This window comes from Nicotiana tabacum, chromosome 19 (assembly GCF_000715075.1).
Source record: "Nicotiana tabacum cultivar K326 chromosome 19, ASM71507v2, whole genome shotgun sequence".
In the NCBI taxonomy this organism is placed as follows: Eukaryota; Viridiplantae; Streptophyta; class Magnoliopsida; order Solanales; family Solanaceae; genus Nicotiana; species Nicotiana tabacum.
Genome location: NC_134098.1, coordinates 102,364,153 through 102,377,540, shown reverse-complemented (window position 1 = coordinate 102,377,540; position 13,388 = coordinate 102,364,153). Strand labels below are relative to the sequence as shown.

General features: G+C 36.7%; 1 protein-coding gene across 3 annotated transcripts; it reads left to right on the top strand.

The window, feature by feature from the left end:
- The first annotated feature begins 7,180 nt into the window (after positions 1–7,180).
- On the top strand, positions 7,181–12,864 carry LOC142173269 (uncharacterized). 3 transcript variants are annotated; one of them, XM_075238307.1, is made up of 7 exons: positions 7,181–7,328; positions 8,972–9,287; positions 9,409–9,593; positions 10,455–10,661; positions 10,915–11,013; positions 11,094–11,410; positions 12,616–12,864. In XM_075238307.1, the coding sequence occupies exons 2-6, from the start codon at positions 8,978–8,980 to the stop codon at positions 11,310–11,312; spliced, it is 1,020 nt and encodes a 339-aa protein (XP_075094408.1). In that variant the 5' UTR covers positions 7,181–7,328; positions 8,972–8,977; the 3' UTR covers positions 11,313–11,410; positions 12,616–12,864. The 3 variants fall into 3 exon arrangements, with proteins under 3 accessions (XP_075094408.1, XP_075094409.1, XP_075094410.1); XM_075238308.1 differs by having other exon boundaries at positions 12,613–12,864; XM_075238309.1 differs by lacking the exon at positions 10,915–11,013.
- The last annotated feature ends 524 nt before the right edge of the window (positions 12,865–13,388 follow it).

Genomic DNA, 13,388 nt, shown 5'->3' with positions numbered 1-13,388 from the left:
TCAACATGCTCTAAACAATCTAAATTTCGTCCGAAACTCAACCGAGCCCCTCGGAACCTTATCCAAATATCTCAACAAGTCCCGTAACATAATACAGACTTACTAGGGGTCTCGTATCACGTCAAACAACGCTGAAATTACAATTCACATCCCGATTCAAACTTTGAGTTTTAAACTTTTCAATTTGCAAACCTCGTTCCAAAACATATTAAATGAATCCGGAATGACTTTAAATTTGTCACACAAGTCATAAATTACATAATGGAGCTGTTCAAATTTCCAGAATCGGATTCTGGCTCCGATATCAAAAAGTCAACCCCGTGGTCAAACTTGGAATCTTTAGTCTTTAAATTGCTAGTTCCGTTAAATGGTCATAACTTGAGCTAGGGACCTCCAAATTAAATCTCGGGCATACGCCCAAGTCCCAAATCATGATACAGAGCTATCAGAACTGTCAAAACACTGATTCGGGTCTGTTTGCTAAACATATTGAACAAAGTCAACTCACTTGAGTTTTAAAGCTTTATTTCGCATTTTAATCTATTTTTCTCATGAAAACTTTCCGAAAAATTTTATGGACTGCGCACGCAAGTCGAGAAAAGATAAATGGTGCTTTTTGAGGTCTTAGAATACAGAACTACTTATTAAATTTAAAGATGACATTTTGGGTCATCACATTCTCCACCTCTAAAACAAACGTTCGTCCTCGAACGGAGTTAGAAAAAAAAGTACTTGAGGTGGTGAATAAGTGTGGATATATACTCCGCATGTCCGACTCGGACTCCCAAGTAGATGCCTCTACCGGCTGACCTCTCCATTGCACCCGAACTGAAGGATAACTCTTTGACCTCAACTGTCGGACCTGCCGGGCTAGAATAGCCACCGGCTCTTTGTGATGACCCAAAAGGTTATCTTATGTTTTAGAACTCGAATCTGTGCTCTTAAGCCTAAAAAATCTCATTTTAACACTCCTCAATTTACGTGCGCAACCCGGGCAGGTTTTCAAAAATCCTTTATGTTGAAAACTAATGAAAATAAAAATTTTTGCCGTAAAAGTTGATTTTAGAATACTTCGTCCAAAATAAGAATCTGTGCGTTGACGATTCTGCTAGGTCCGTATCAAATTATGGGACCTGGGCGTATGCCCGGAATTGAATTCGGAGGTCCCTAGCTTGAGTTATGAATTTTTGATAAAAATTAAAAGTCTAAAAATTTATTATTTTTAAGAATTGATTGATGTTTGGCATTGTTAGTACCGGGTTCGTATTTTGGTTCTGGAGCCCGGTATAGGTTCATTATGATATTTAAGACCTGTCTGAGAAATTCTGTCAGAAATGGAGTTGATTTGACGTGATTTGGACCTTCGGTTTAGAAAATAGTAATTTTAAAGTGTTCTTGAGAATTTCATTTGATTTGGTGCTAAATTCGGAGTTCTAGTTGTTATTTTGGTGATTTGATGGCACGAGCAGGTCCGTATGATGTTTTTAGACTTGTGTGCATGTTTGGTTTGGAGCTCTGAGGGCTCGGGTGAGTTTCGGATAGGCTACGGGGTGATTTGCACTTAGAAAATCTGAGATTTTTGCTGTAGCAGCTGTTCTGGTGTGCCCTTCTTCGCGTTCGCGTAGGTAGTGTCGTGAACGCGAAAGGTAAAATTGGGGCAGGAGAAATTTCTTCTTCGCGAACACGAAGGATTGGTCGCGAACTTGAAGCGTTGGGGGTGGTACACTTCGCGAACGTGATCTGTCTCACGCGAACGCAATAGTTTAAGGGACTTGAGGGAGGGGGTCATGTTTTTCTACACGAACGCGTCCACTGGTCGCAAACGCGAAGGCTTGGGGGGAGTTTCCTTACGCGAATGCGAACGCGAAGGCCTTAGGCCGCTGTGCATTGCGATCCCGACAGGCCTCTCACGAACGCGATGAAGGCCTGTCCAGTGACTTAAAACAGACTCCAAACACGGGTTTAAGCTATTTCTTCAACATTTTTCAAGAACCAAATGGGTAAAGGCAATTTTCAAGAGTCAGTTTCTTCCCCAAAGTGTCTGTAAGTGATTCTAAAATATTTTCTTTCAATTACCCATTACATTTCTTGAATTATCAACCTAAAAATCTATAGTTTCATGGTAGAATTAGGGGTTAGGGTAGAAACTAGGGATTTCGAAAATTCGAGGATTTAGACCCCAATTGAAGTCGAATTCCAAAATTAATTACATATTTAGGCTCGGGGGTGAATGGGTAAAAGGATTTTTGGTCCGAACCTCGGGTTTTGACCAAGCGGGCCCGGGGTCGATTTTTCGACTTTTTGGAGGAAAATTTGGGAAATTTAATTTATGCAATATAATTGATTTCTTTAGAAATATTTGATATTATTGAGTTATTTTTGAATAGATACGAGTGGTTCGGAGGTGAATTCCAAAGGAAAAACTGTGATTGAGAATTAAGTGGCCTTCGGAGCGAGGTAAGTGTTGTGTCTAACCCTGACTTGAGGGAATTAGGAACCTTAGATTACTTTCTAAGTGAAATTCATGTGAGCGGCGTATATGTGAGGTGACGAGTACTTATGCGCCGCCAATTTACCTGTTTTTCATGTTTCTCTATTTTTCTTATATTGTCTCATTCCTATGCCAAATTGCTACGTGTTATACTACTGTTGTTCAATTTATCGTTCTTATCATGTTTACGAATTTTCTGGTGATAGTTCAGTTTTTATTTCAAAGTTGAGATTGATATTATGGAACCAAATATTGAAGTAAGGTTTGTGCTTGTTATTCTATCTCCCTGTTGTTATTTATGCATTGCATTATGGTAAGGGAGAGTGTTAATGCACGAAGGGTGATGCCGTGCCATATTATGAGTGTTAATGCACGAAGGGTGATGTCGTGCAATATTGTGAGTGTTAATGCACGAAGGGTGATGCTGTGACATATTGTGAGTGTTAATGCACGAAGGGTGATGCCGTGCCATATTGTGAGTGTTAATGCACGAAGACTGATGCCGTGCCATGATATGAGAGTTACTGCACGAAGGGTGATGCAGTGTCGTTTCTATTAATTTTATGGTAAGATTGAGAGTAGAAGCACGAAGGGTGATGCCGTGCATTTTTACTTATTGTATTCACTATTCCTGTTGATTCATGGTATATTGACTACTCCGATGATCATTCTGTTGTAGTTCTTTATCTTGTATTCCCCTCAGTATGTTCCCCTCCCGACATTTCCTGTTTAGTTCTTCATTTCTGTTATTTGCATATACACTGTTAAATTATACAGGTTGATTTGTAGGTGCCTTGCCATAGCCTCGTCACTACTTTATCGAGGTTAGGCTCGACACTTACCAGTACATGGGGTCAGTTGTACTGATACTGCACTTTGCACTTTCTGTGCAGATTTTGATACCGGCTCGGGTTGATCGAGATTTTGCTATTGGTCCGCTGTCCGGAGACTCAAGGTAGATCTGTCGGCGTTCACATACCTTGAAGTCCCCGTCTATCTTTTCTGTTCTATTGTTTCTTTCATTCAGACTGTTGTATTTCTTTTCTGACTATTACTTGTAGCAATTTCTAAAATGGTCGTGAATTGTGACTCCAGATCCGGGTAGTAGTAATTAATACAGTTTTATGATATTCCGTGCTTATTATATTTCATCTTAGTTAATTATTGATATTTACTGAATGGAAATAAGTAATTGGTTTAATGATTCTCTAACGTTGGCTTGCCTGGGAAGTGAAATATTAGGCGCCATCACGGTCCCGTCAGTGGGAAATTTCGGGTCATGACAGTTGGTATCAGAGCACTAGGTTACATAGGTCTCACGAGTCACGAGCAAGCTTAGTAGAGTCTGAAGGATCAGTACGGAGACGTCTGTACTTATCTCTCAGAGGCTATGACATTTAGGAAAAATATCACCTCTTTCATTCCTTTTCGTGCGGCATTGATTTTACTTGAAACCTATATCTCACATTCCTTTGTATCTACTCGTGTATGACATTGCACACTCGGTATCAGTTGTGCGTCGACGGTTCGTGATGCCGACAATGAACTACGAGGAAGCCAAAGATGCGCAAACATTGCCTCAATGTGTGATTTCGACTGAATATACGGACATATAAAGAGATCACCCAGTGAATAATGTGGGGGGAGGGGGTGCAACGTACCTTGGCATCTGGTGAACTATGACTTCGCGCTGAGTGGGGGAGTCCACTATCAATGAATGGATTGTGAGTTATGTGTTATATCAGTTTTGGCATCAAATGCATATATGTGGTACTGAAAGGTTCTCCCAAAATTTACATGTGTTTAAGACCTGAGATTTTGTAGAGGATTTGGTTGGGACTTGCGGTATGTCTGCCTCCATAATAATCCTATACTTCAGTACCAAAGGAGTTAGAGAAACAACTTTAAATTTACAGAAGATCTACTCAGCGTGGACGTCATGGTTGCGGATTTTGGGATGCTTCGGAGGAAGTACAGTGGTTGACGAGATTCTGGACTATGTGGTTTGTGCCAAGATTTGTCTGTATGGAGCTCTACTTTTGTGATCATTGTGTATAAATAGGGCTAAGGGTTACCTCTAATAAGAATCGAAGAGTATGTTAAGAAATGGGTCAGCTCAACAGTGTCGAGACAGCATAACAAAAGAATAAATTGGCCTTGGGAGAGATAATTCTCCACATGTATCTGTGGCAAGCCTATGAAGAGGGCAGACCAGCCAATACAACACCGCCCCACTTGGCTCGGTTCTCAAAAATGCTTTTGAAAGAGTTTGTTTTCCGGACTCTCCGTAATGCATGGCGCATACGGTTTGAACGATTGCGTCAGGTCACCATGACGGTGTCATAATATGCCATCATGTTCAATAAGTTAGCTCGTCATATTCCTACTTTGCTTCCTACAGCCAGAGAACGAGTCCACAGACTCATTAAAGGACTTATTATGATCGTAAAATTTTGTATGACTCGGGAGCTACAGGCTGACACTTCATTTCCACTAGTGGTAGAAATTGCCAAGATATTAGAACGTGTTCCGGGTGAGGAAAAGGAAACCAAGGAGACCAAGATGTCTCGAGGTTCTTGGGGATTCAGTGGATTCTACTCTGTGAGTATAAATCATTATGGCGGGGGCTCGGATAGTCGGCCAGCCCAGTTCGCACATCGGATTAATCGAGGTGCTCCAGTAAGTTCTTTTAATGCACCACTGACATAAGTGTCCTACAATGGTTATTCTAGTTATCTGGCACAGACTCAGTATGAGCAACCAAACCCGCAGATGGGTTGTTATGAATACGGCGATACTAGGCACATCATGAGAAAATTGTCCCAAACTTGGGAGAGGCATATTTTATCAAAGCACTCAGGCTACGTGCCCCATTGCAGTTACTGCACCACCCACACGATCAGTTAAGGGTGGAGGACAAGCGGGTAGAAGGCGTCCTAGAGGTGGAGACCCGGCTGTTGTTATGTTTTTTTTATGGTATGATGGGGGTCGTTACATCAGATGGTGTCGTTATAGGTACGACCTCGATTTAAAATAAAGGAATAATTTCCTTAACTTGATTCGGTTCTGAGAATCAAGACGAGTCCTCCTATTGTGCTCCACTTACGAGTAAACTTCGTAATTCTATAATCTACTTATGTGTTTACTTCTGTTGGGAGGTTTTATGGAGATAACTACACCTATCATTCCATGATGGACTCTAATAATATCTGTGAAGCTAAAGGTGCCTTTCTGGTACTTATTTCGGTATGTTTTGATGTATTTCCGGATAATTTATTTACAAATTGTGAATTATATGCCCTACCGGTGTGGGGTTTATTATGTGTTGTGATTTTGTTTAACGAAAGTTATTTAAAAGGAGAAAATGGAAAGTTTCAACTGGCAAGATGTACATATTGCTTGTGATTCAGAACAGAGGCCGAGGTCCTTATATTTTTAAATAAATTGATATGTTTAAACCGGTCTATGAGCTGTGGTGAAAGTTATATAAGGACGAGATCCTTGTAAAAAAACAATTCTTGTGTTTAAATTCTCCCTTGTGAAATTTAATTTGTACGATAGTACTAATAGGGAGTCATGCCTGCTAGGCTTATTTAAAAAATATTTGCATGAAATTCTCTGTGCATACTTGCCAAATTCGTGTTGTAATATTGAGTTGTAACCTACGAGATAGGTGCCCGCCCAGGTGGCGTTAAATGCGACTCGTTAATTCGGGTAAATAATTATGAGGTCTTCATGTCTCGCATCTCGTTATTAGTATTGTGAAGGTTTGAAACGAGATTTTTGTTAACATGAAGTTAATTGATGATTCTGTAATTGATTATGGAAAACTATTAAGACCAGATTAACCCAGAAGGGTTCCCCATTTAGATGGTCAGACAAGTGTGAGTTAAGCTTTCAGAAGCTCAAGACCGCTTTGACTACAATGCTAGTGTTGGTATTACACACAGGTTAAGGATCGTATACGGTATATTATGACGCCTCTTACATTTGGCTTGGTACAGTATTAATGCAAGATGGCAAGGTAACTGCATATGCGTCGCGGCAATTGAAAGTTCACGAGAAGAATTATCATGTTCATGACTTAGAACTGGCAGCCATTGTTCATGCGCTGAAGATTTAGAGGCATTACCTCTATGGTGTCTCGTGTGAGGTATTTACTGATCATCTTTGCCTTCAGTACCTGTTCAAAAAAAATGATCTTAATTTGAGGCAGAGAAGATGGTTGGAGTTGTTGAAAGACTATGATATCACTATTTTGTATCAACCCGGAAAGGCCAATGTGGTGGCCGATGCTTTGAGTAGAAAGGCTGTGAGTATGGGCAGTCTTGTGTATATTCCGATTGGTGAGAGGCCATTAGCTGCATATGTTCAGACTTTGGCTAACAAATTCATGAGGTTAGATGTTTCAGAACCCATTCGAGATCTATACTACAAGAATATTGACTTTTAGCGACCAAATTCTAACGAAGGGAATTGAATCCGGTCATTATAAGTGTATTTATGACGACCAATATTTTTTCCGGTCGTCAAAATCAATTTCTAGTGCAATATTAACGAAAGGATAATTTTTGGTCTTTAAAAATTATAAAATCCGGACGTTAAATATGAAATATTGGGCGCTAATTTTTTCCCTCTTTTTTTGCAACGCACATTCAACCCACGCACCCCCTCAACTCTCTTCTCCCACTCCCCACCCCCACCCCCCAAAAAAGGGTATATCTTTATATTGTTACTTAAAGAGCAGAGACCTAGTATCTCAGAAATTGAACTCTTTAAAGAATCATAATTTTGGTTCTTCTCTGCAACCTAGGGTTTCAATCTCCTTCTCGTCAAGGTAAGCTCTAAACTTGCAGTCAATTATTTTGTCCAAATTTGCCTATAAGTTGTTAAAGGAATGACTGAAAATTATCTTATTTTTTCATACGGAGTATAACATGCTGTCCAACTTTGGATTGAAGTTGTTGAAAGAATCTCTTAAAATTATGTTTGCATTTATACCAAGTATAGTGTGCTGCCAAATTTGCATTTTAGTTGTTGAAGGAATGTCTAAATCAGCCTGTTAGAGCCTTATTCATGAGAGGATTTACTGGAAATCATTGGAAATTTCTTTAATCCTTGTTCCATAAATTCATTAGAGCTGATTCTAAAGCATCTCTACGGAGTTATTGAAGGGTTCTTTATAAGAATTAATTATTTTTATGGTTTGAAATTGGGCATTTTTTTATGTTATCGTCTCTCTCTATCTCTATGTTTTTCAAATACTGGGTTGCATCTTATAATTACATATGCTCCAAACTAATAATTACATGTAGGTTTTATGACATTGCTGATGAATTCGCAGAAGTTGGTTTTTTATTTTCATTGAATATTGCCTCGTTATAGGTCAATTATGTGTATTCGTCTTGTAGAGCAGATAATTTTGTGGAATTGGGTTTGATTGCATATTATTATTGGAACAAAAGGTTTCTCACTATCTAGTCGTGATTGTATTGTAAAATTTTCGTGTGAAATAAGAATTCGCTAACTTTATCCTTAATTAAACTTTCTGAGTACATTAGGAAGAAATACGCGATTCTCTTTTTCTACCCACTAGACTTCACATGTGTTTGCCTGACATGTTAGCTTGTATCCTAAAATCACTCAACTGCTACTTTCACTTACTTATAATGAAGTTGAACTGATTATGGTTGTTTCTTAATGTATGTTTTCGCTATTATCAATTCATGCTACTGTAGAGATCACTGCTTTCACTGATCCTTATGAAGAATTTTAGAAGGTGAACATGCCTGCAATAAGATCATTTATATTAGCTCCACCTTACCAAAGCAATCAAATCATGGCCAAATCCCTTGTTTCCTCGCCTCTTGATGGACTTACTTCATCTGAAGACATTCCCACATTGTATGAATTAATTGAAGTAGTTCGTTTTCTGGATTTTCTTGTTTTTAGCTATCTCCTTTTTGACTTTCTAGTTCTTCTTTATTATATTGTAAAAGAATCGAACAAGTACGTAGAGCTTACCATGATCACCTTTGTTTTCTATATTATAAAGCAAATGGTGATTTCACTTAGATGCTCTTTAGTTTTGGCTGTTAGGCACTAGTTCTGCCATTTTCCATTCTCATTATCTAGTTATTTATGATCGATCAATTTGAAAGCTTGAAAATATTTAGTTTTGTCTTTGCTGTAAAGAAACATTCTTTTTGCTTTATTTAGTATAATGCTTTGGGTTGTGCTAGTGTACTTGGATATTTGAGATACTGCTGTGGTGCATTTAAAAAAGATTGGTCTGCATTTTTTGCTATTTCTGCACTTATTGTCAATACTAAAAGTTTTTGAATTAGAAGAAATAAGGAATAACACACAGTACCCTAATAATACTTGCTAGTTGGCATCCTTTTTCTTATTGGCAGCTTGCTGAAATATTTTTCTTTTTCGGGTAGCTTAATAATACTTTTCTTTCTTTTGTTGTATTAGGTTGACATGAATCTATCAAAATCTCGGAAGTTTGAAATACAATCAACTTCAAAGACTGTTAAGCATTCATACGTTGCGCCAAGTGCCTTAGCAAGGGGACGAGGGCAAAGCTTTAGATCTTTGGGTTCGGTAAGGGTAAATGCTGAACAGAGACTCCCGATTGGAAATAGTAAAAATCTTAATGCAGCAGCTTCTTATCTGAATGAGCTAGCTCAGAATACGAATCTTGCACCTCCTGGTTTTGATCCACTAGAAGATGATGTTTCCCTCCCTCAAGAAGTTGAAGTGATGCAAGACACTCAAAGAAGCAAAATAAGTATTTTTCTGTCTCAGTTTGTAATATTTGTTTGCTGTTATTGGATTGGCCCTTTTTTATGATTAACTCAAATTGGAAATTAGCAGGTTCGTGTGAATCTGAAAAGGTAAAAATGTTCTAGGACTCAAAGTTGGAGAAAAGTTGAGCGTCACTTTCTACCACAATCGAGCTGTTGGGAAGCATTCAACCACATTTGTGAGACACTTAGGTATATTAGTTCGTGATCATAATATGTGTCCATTGCGCGTACACTCGTGGGCGGATATCGAAGAATATAAGCTGGACCACATTTGGGAAGTTGTTACTGTAAGAATTTAAAGTATTACTTTAATTTGTTCTTTTGCCTTTTTCTTTTCTTCTTTCACAAATGAAAAGAAAATTAATTTTGAACCTTATAATCTTACATAATAATCATGTTAAATCATTGAGTTTTAGTTTAAGCGTAATAAAAAGAAAATATATTTTAGAGGCGCTAATTTTGCAGCATACAGATACTTCCAGAATAAAGGTTTGATGTTCGCCTCTTCATGCTTGCTGCTAGAAAAGAATTTGACTTTTTAGTTTTAATTTTTTTGATTGCTGTTAATTTTAATAATAGTAATAAAAGTTTGATCGGTACATCTACAATATGAGATCGCCAGTAATGGAGGCAGGGCCTCCTTAAGGTTTATTGCCGCTTTGCGACATAACATTTCAGTTTATATGCCATTTGAAGATTTCTGCTTTGGTTGAAGTTAGGTCACTAAGATTTTGTGTTAAAAGAAATAAGGAAGAATGAAATCAAGATAGGCAAAGGAAGCTCTTTTGCAGCGTAAAAAACTAAAGTAAATGTTTGGGAGGTTTTATCTCCATTCAGGCATAAGGTGTATTTTGTTTCTTCTTTAATCTTTGGATACAGTAATTTGAAGTTGTTGGCGTCGTTTCTGGCATGTATGGCTACAACCAGAATACTAGTATTATAGTTTAATTCTTTCATATAACATTCAAAAGAAAATAATTATTATTTAAAAGTCGAAGGATTTCATCTTAAAGTGTTTTGGTTCTAACAATTAATTTGTCACTAGTAACGCTCAATGTTTTATTTAATATTATTGGTTAAATTTTTCTTTTTTGTTTGGTTAAAACTCATTGAGTTTTATGTTTGATGATATTCTTAAAATATTATAGGACAAATTTGATAGTGCTGACATAAATGGTCAAAGAGATCATGTCTTGAAACATATGAGAAGGTTATGGAATAATTGGAGAGGATCATTGCACATTATTGTGAAATCTAAGCCATTGCGCGACGTTTTAAAGGATGTGCCAGAGGGGGTCGACAAGAGTGATTGGGAATGGTTGGTCAAGGAGCACTTCTTATCTGAAAAGTTTAAGGTATGACTTCATAACAATTTATAGCATCTTAATTTTTTTAAGCGGCAGACCACACCTTCTATGTTCTGTTGTTATTATAGGAAAGAAGTACAAGAAACTCAATGAATAGGTCTAAGTTGATTATGCCTCATCGTACGGGCAACAAGCCTATCAGAGAGATTATTTATGAACTGCTATGTAAATCGTGCTATTGTGTTAAGAAACCCCATCTTTGTTTAAATGATTTGTTTGACTTGTTTATTTAAATGCGAAGGGAGGCAAAGATGGTAATCCACCAGATATGGCAACTATTTTCTTTGAGACTCGTAAGAAGAACGATAAACTTGTCGAACCTGAAACCAATGAAAAATATGTATGTTTATTGATAAATTTTATTTTACCCCTTCCTTTGACTAAAAGCATTGCATTATTTCAAAGCTTATAATTTTTTAGGCTGAAATTCAAGAACTGGTACGATCTGAGCCGTCTCTTATAAACATTGAGGTTGTAGAAAGGTGCTTTGGACCTCAATGCAAGATCCATGTGTTTGGATTTGGAGGTGGAATAACCGCTAAGGAGTTGAAAGATGGTAACTCCTCTAAGGTTGAACTATTGGATGAGTTGAATGCAACTCGTAAAGAAAACCTATCACTTAAAAAAACGCCTAGATAACTTAGAGAGTACAGTTGCACGACTTGCAAGCAAATTTTCTGGTCAGCCTTTATCAACACCATGTTCAAGTGAATCAGATACAGGCATCTGACAGACAGGTTAGTAAACTTTTTACCAACCTTTTACAATTATCACATGTCATATTCATTTATTTAGCTAGTCACCCTGCCACTTTCTACTGCCATATCTTTCTTTATACAAATTATAATTCCACTTATGATATGATGAGTATTTCTTAATCAAATGAATAAACAAAACTTTCTTCTATTTTTCATGTCAACAACTCATGTGCCTCGCTCGTTTTTGTTGAAGGATGAAATAAATAAATAACTGCTCTTCATGAACTGAGTGATCACCATCCTACTTCACTATGAAAGCCTTCTATATTTCTTAATCCATTTTTCTTGATCACTTATAGAACTTATTTGTCCTTTGCTGAACTTTTTCCTTTTCTTTTGGGTTAAATCAACAAGATTATATGTTATTTTATCTAATTTTGATACTTTTCTACACTCAACAATGTGCTAAAAAAATTCTGTAAATATTTTTGCATAGACAATGAGCTTATTTCAAGTATCCAGAGAATTCTAATTCACTGGAATATTAATGGATAGCAGTCAACTAGTCAGATACCTCTGCTTCTGAATTTTTGCAAAAATCTCTATTTTGTTCTTTAGAAGTGTAACTTTCTTGTATGCTTTAGCATATTGTTTTGTTAGTACTATATAAAAAATTAGTAGCAACTACTTCTAGGTACAAAAATAAATGGCAGTGTCTCTACCATATGTAGTTGCGCCATTTTTCATTTTCCTTTTCTACTCTTTATTGATATTGACAAGTGTTAGATAGTCTCATTCAAGATACAAATAGACAGAACAGTAGTAGGAAAAAGATGACAGAAATTTTATAAATTAGTTTGTTTGGTATTTTTTTCTCAATGTAATTATGTGTACTGATATGTTTTGTTTGCTTTTTAAGATTCTTTTTTTAGGAATTTGTCTTTTCATTGTTGTTGTCTGCCCCCTCCCCCTCTTTGGTATTAGGGAAAAAAGAAAAAAGTGTCAACAAAGGCACACCATTACTGGAGATGGTGCTTGACTGTAGTTTAAATTTTTGGGACTTTCCCAGTCACGGTTATTTGAATTTCAGGAAATCTCTTATCATTTATATTTATAATGGCCAAGCTTGATTTATTTACTTCAATTGTTTAATCAACATACTGATTAAATTTGTTCATTTATTTTTCAAATAACATTGCTAGAGAAGTTTTTACTAAACTGACATGAACTTGTTCTTTTAGCAGATAAAAAATTTGAAGTATGAAGACGTCATTGAAGAAAGTGCAAAGCAAGTTGATGCATAATAGATTGTATAGCTTTCTTAGCGGTTGTCTAGGGATGTTATCATTTGTACATATGTTACTATTTCATCTTCTCTCTTTTAGGAGTTGATAGTGACAAAGTCATTCAGTTTAGATAGGTATTGTGTTGTTTTTTTAGTTCTTTCTAATTAACATATTCATTTTATTTGAATACATATTGATTACTTATTATTTTTTCTGATGCGTGTGTGAAAGTATATGGAATAATGAATATTATTGTGCAAACACCGGGAAAATTATGATATTATCTATTTGCATTTATAAAACTTGCATAGTAGCAACGACTGAATTATTAAATAGGTATTAGCAAAAACAAATTTGGTCATTAAAAATACTATTGTTAAAAGTAACATAAAATTAACGAAGGGGAATTTTAGTCGGTAAAAGTAATTATAGTAATCAAATTTATGGTTGCTTTTAAAGAGCTTTAATGAATGGATGACAAATCAACGAGGGGAAAATTCGGTCACAAAAAGTAGGTATAACGACCATAACTTATGTCGTCGCTATGGTCGTTAACTTTTAACGACGACGCTTTTCGTGACCGCTGACGACTAGTTTTTGCCCAGTCGTTAATGACCTATATCGACCATATTTGGGCTTTTAACGACTAGATTTTCCCTCGCTAAAGATCACTTTTCTTGTAGTGCTAGCTTGCACAGTGACTCGGTCTTCTTTATATGAGCGCATCAGAG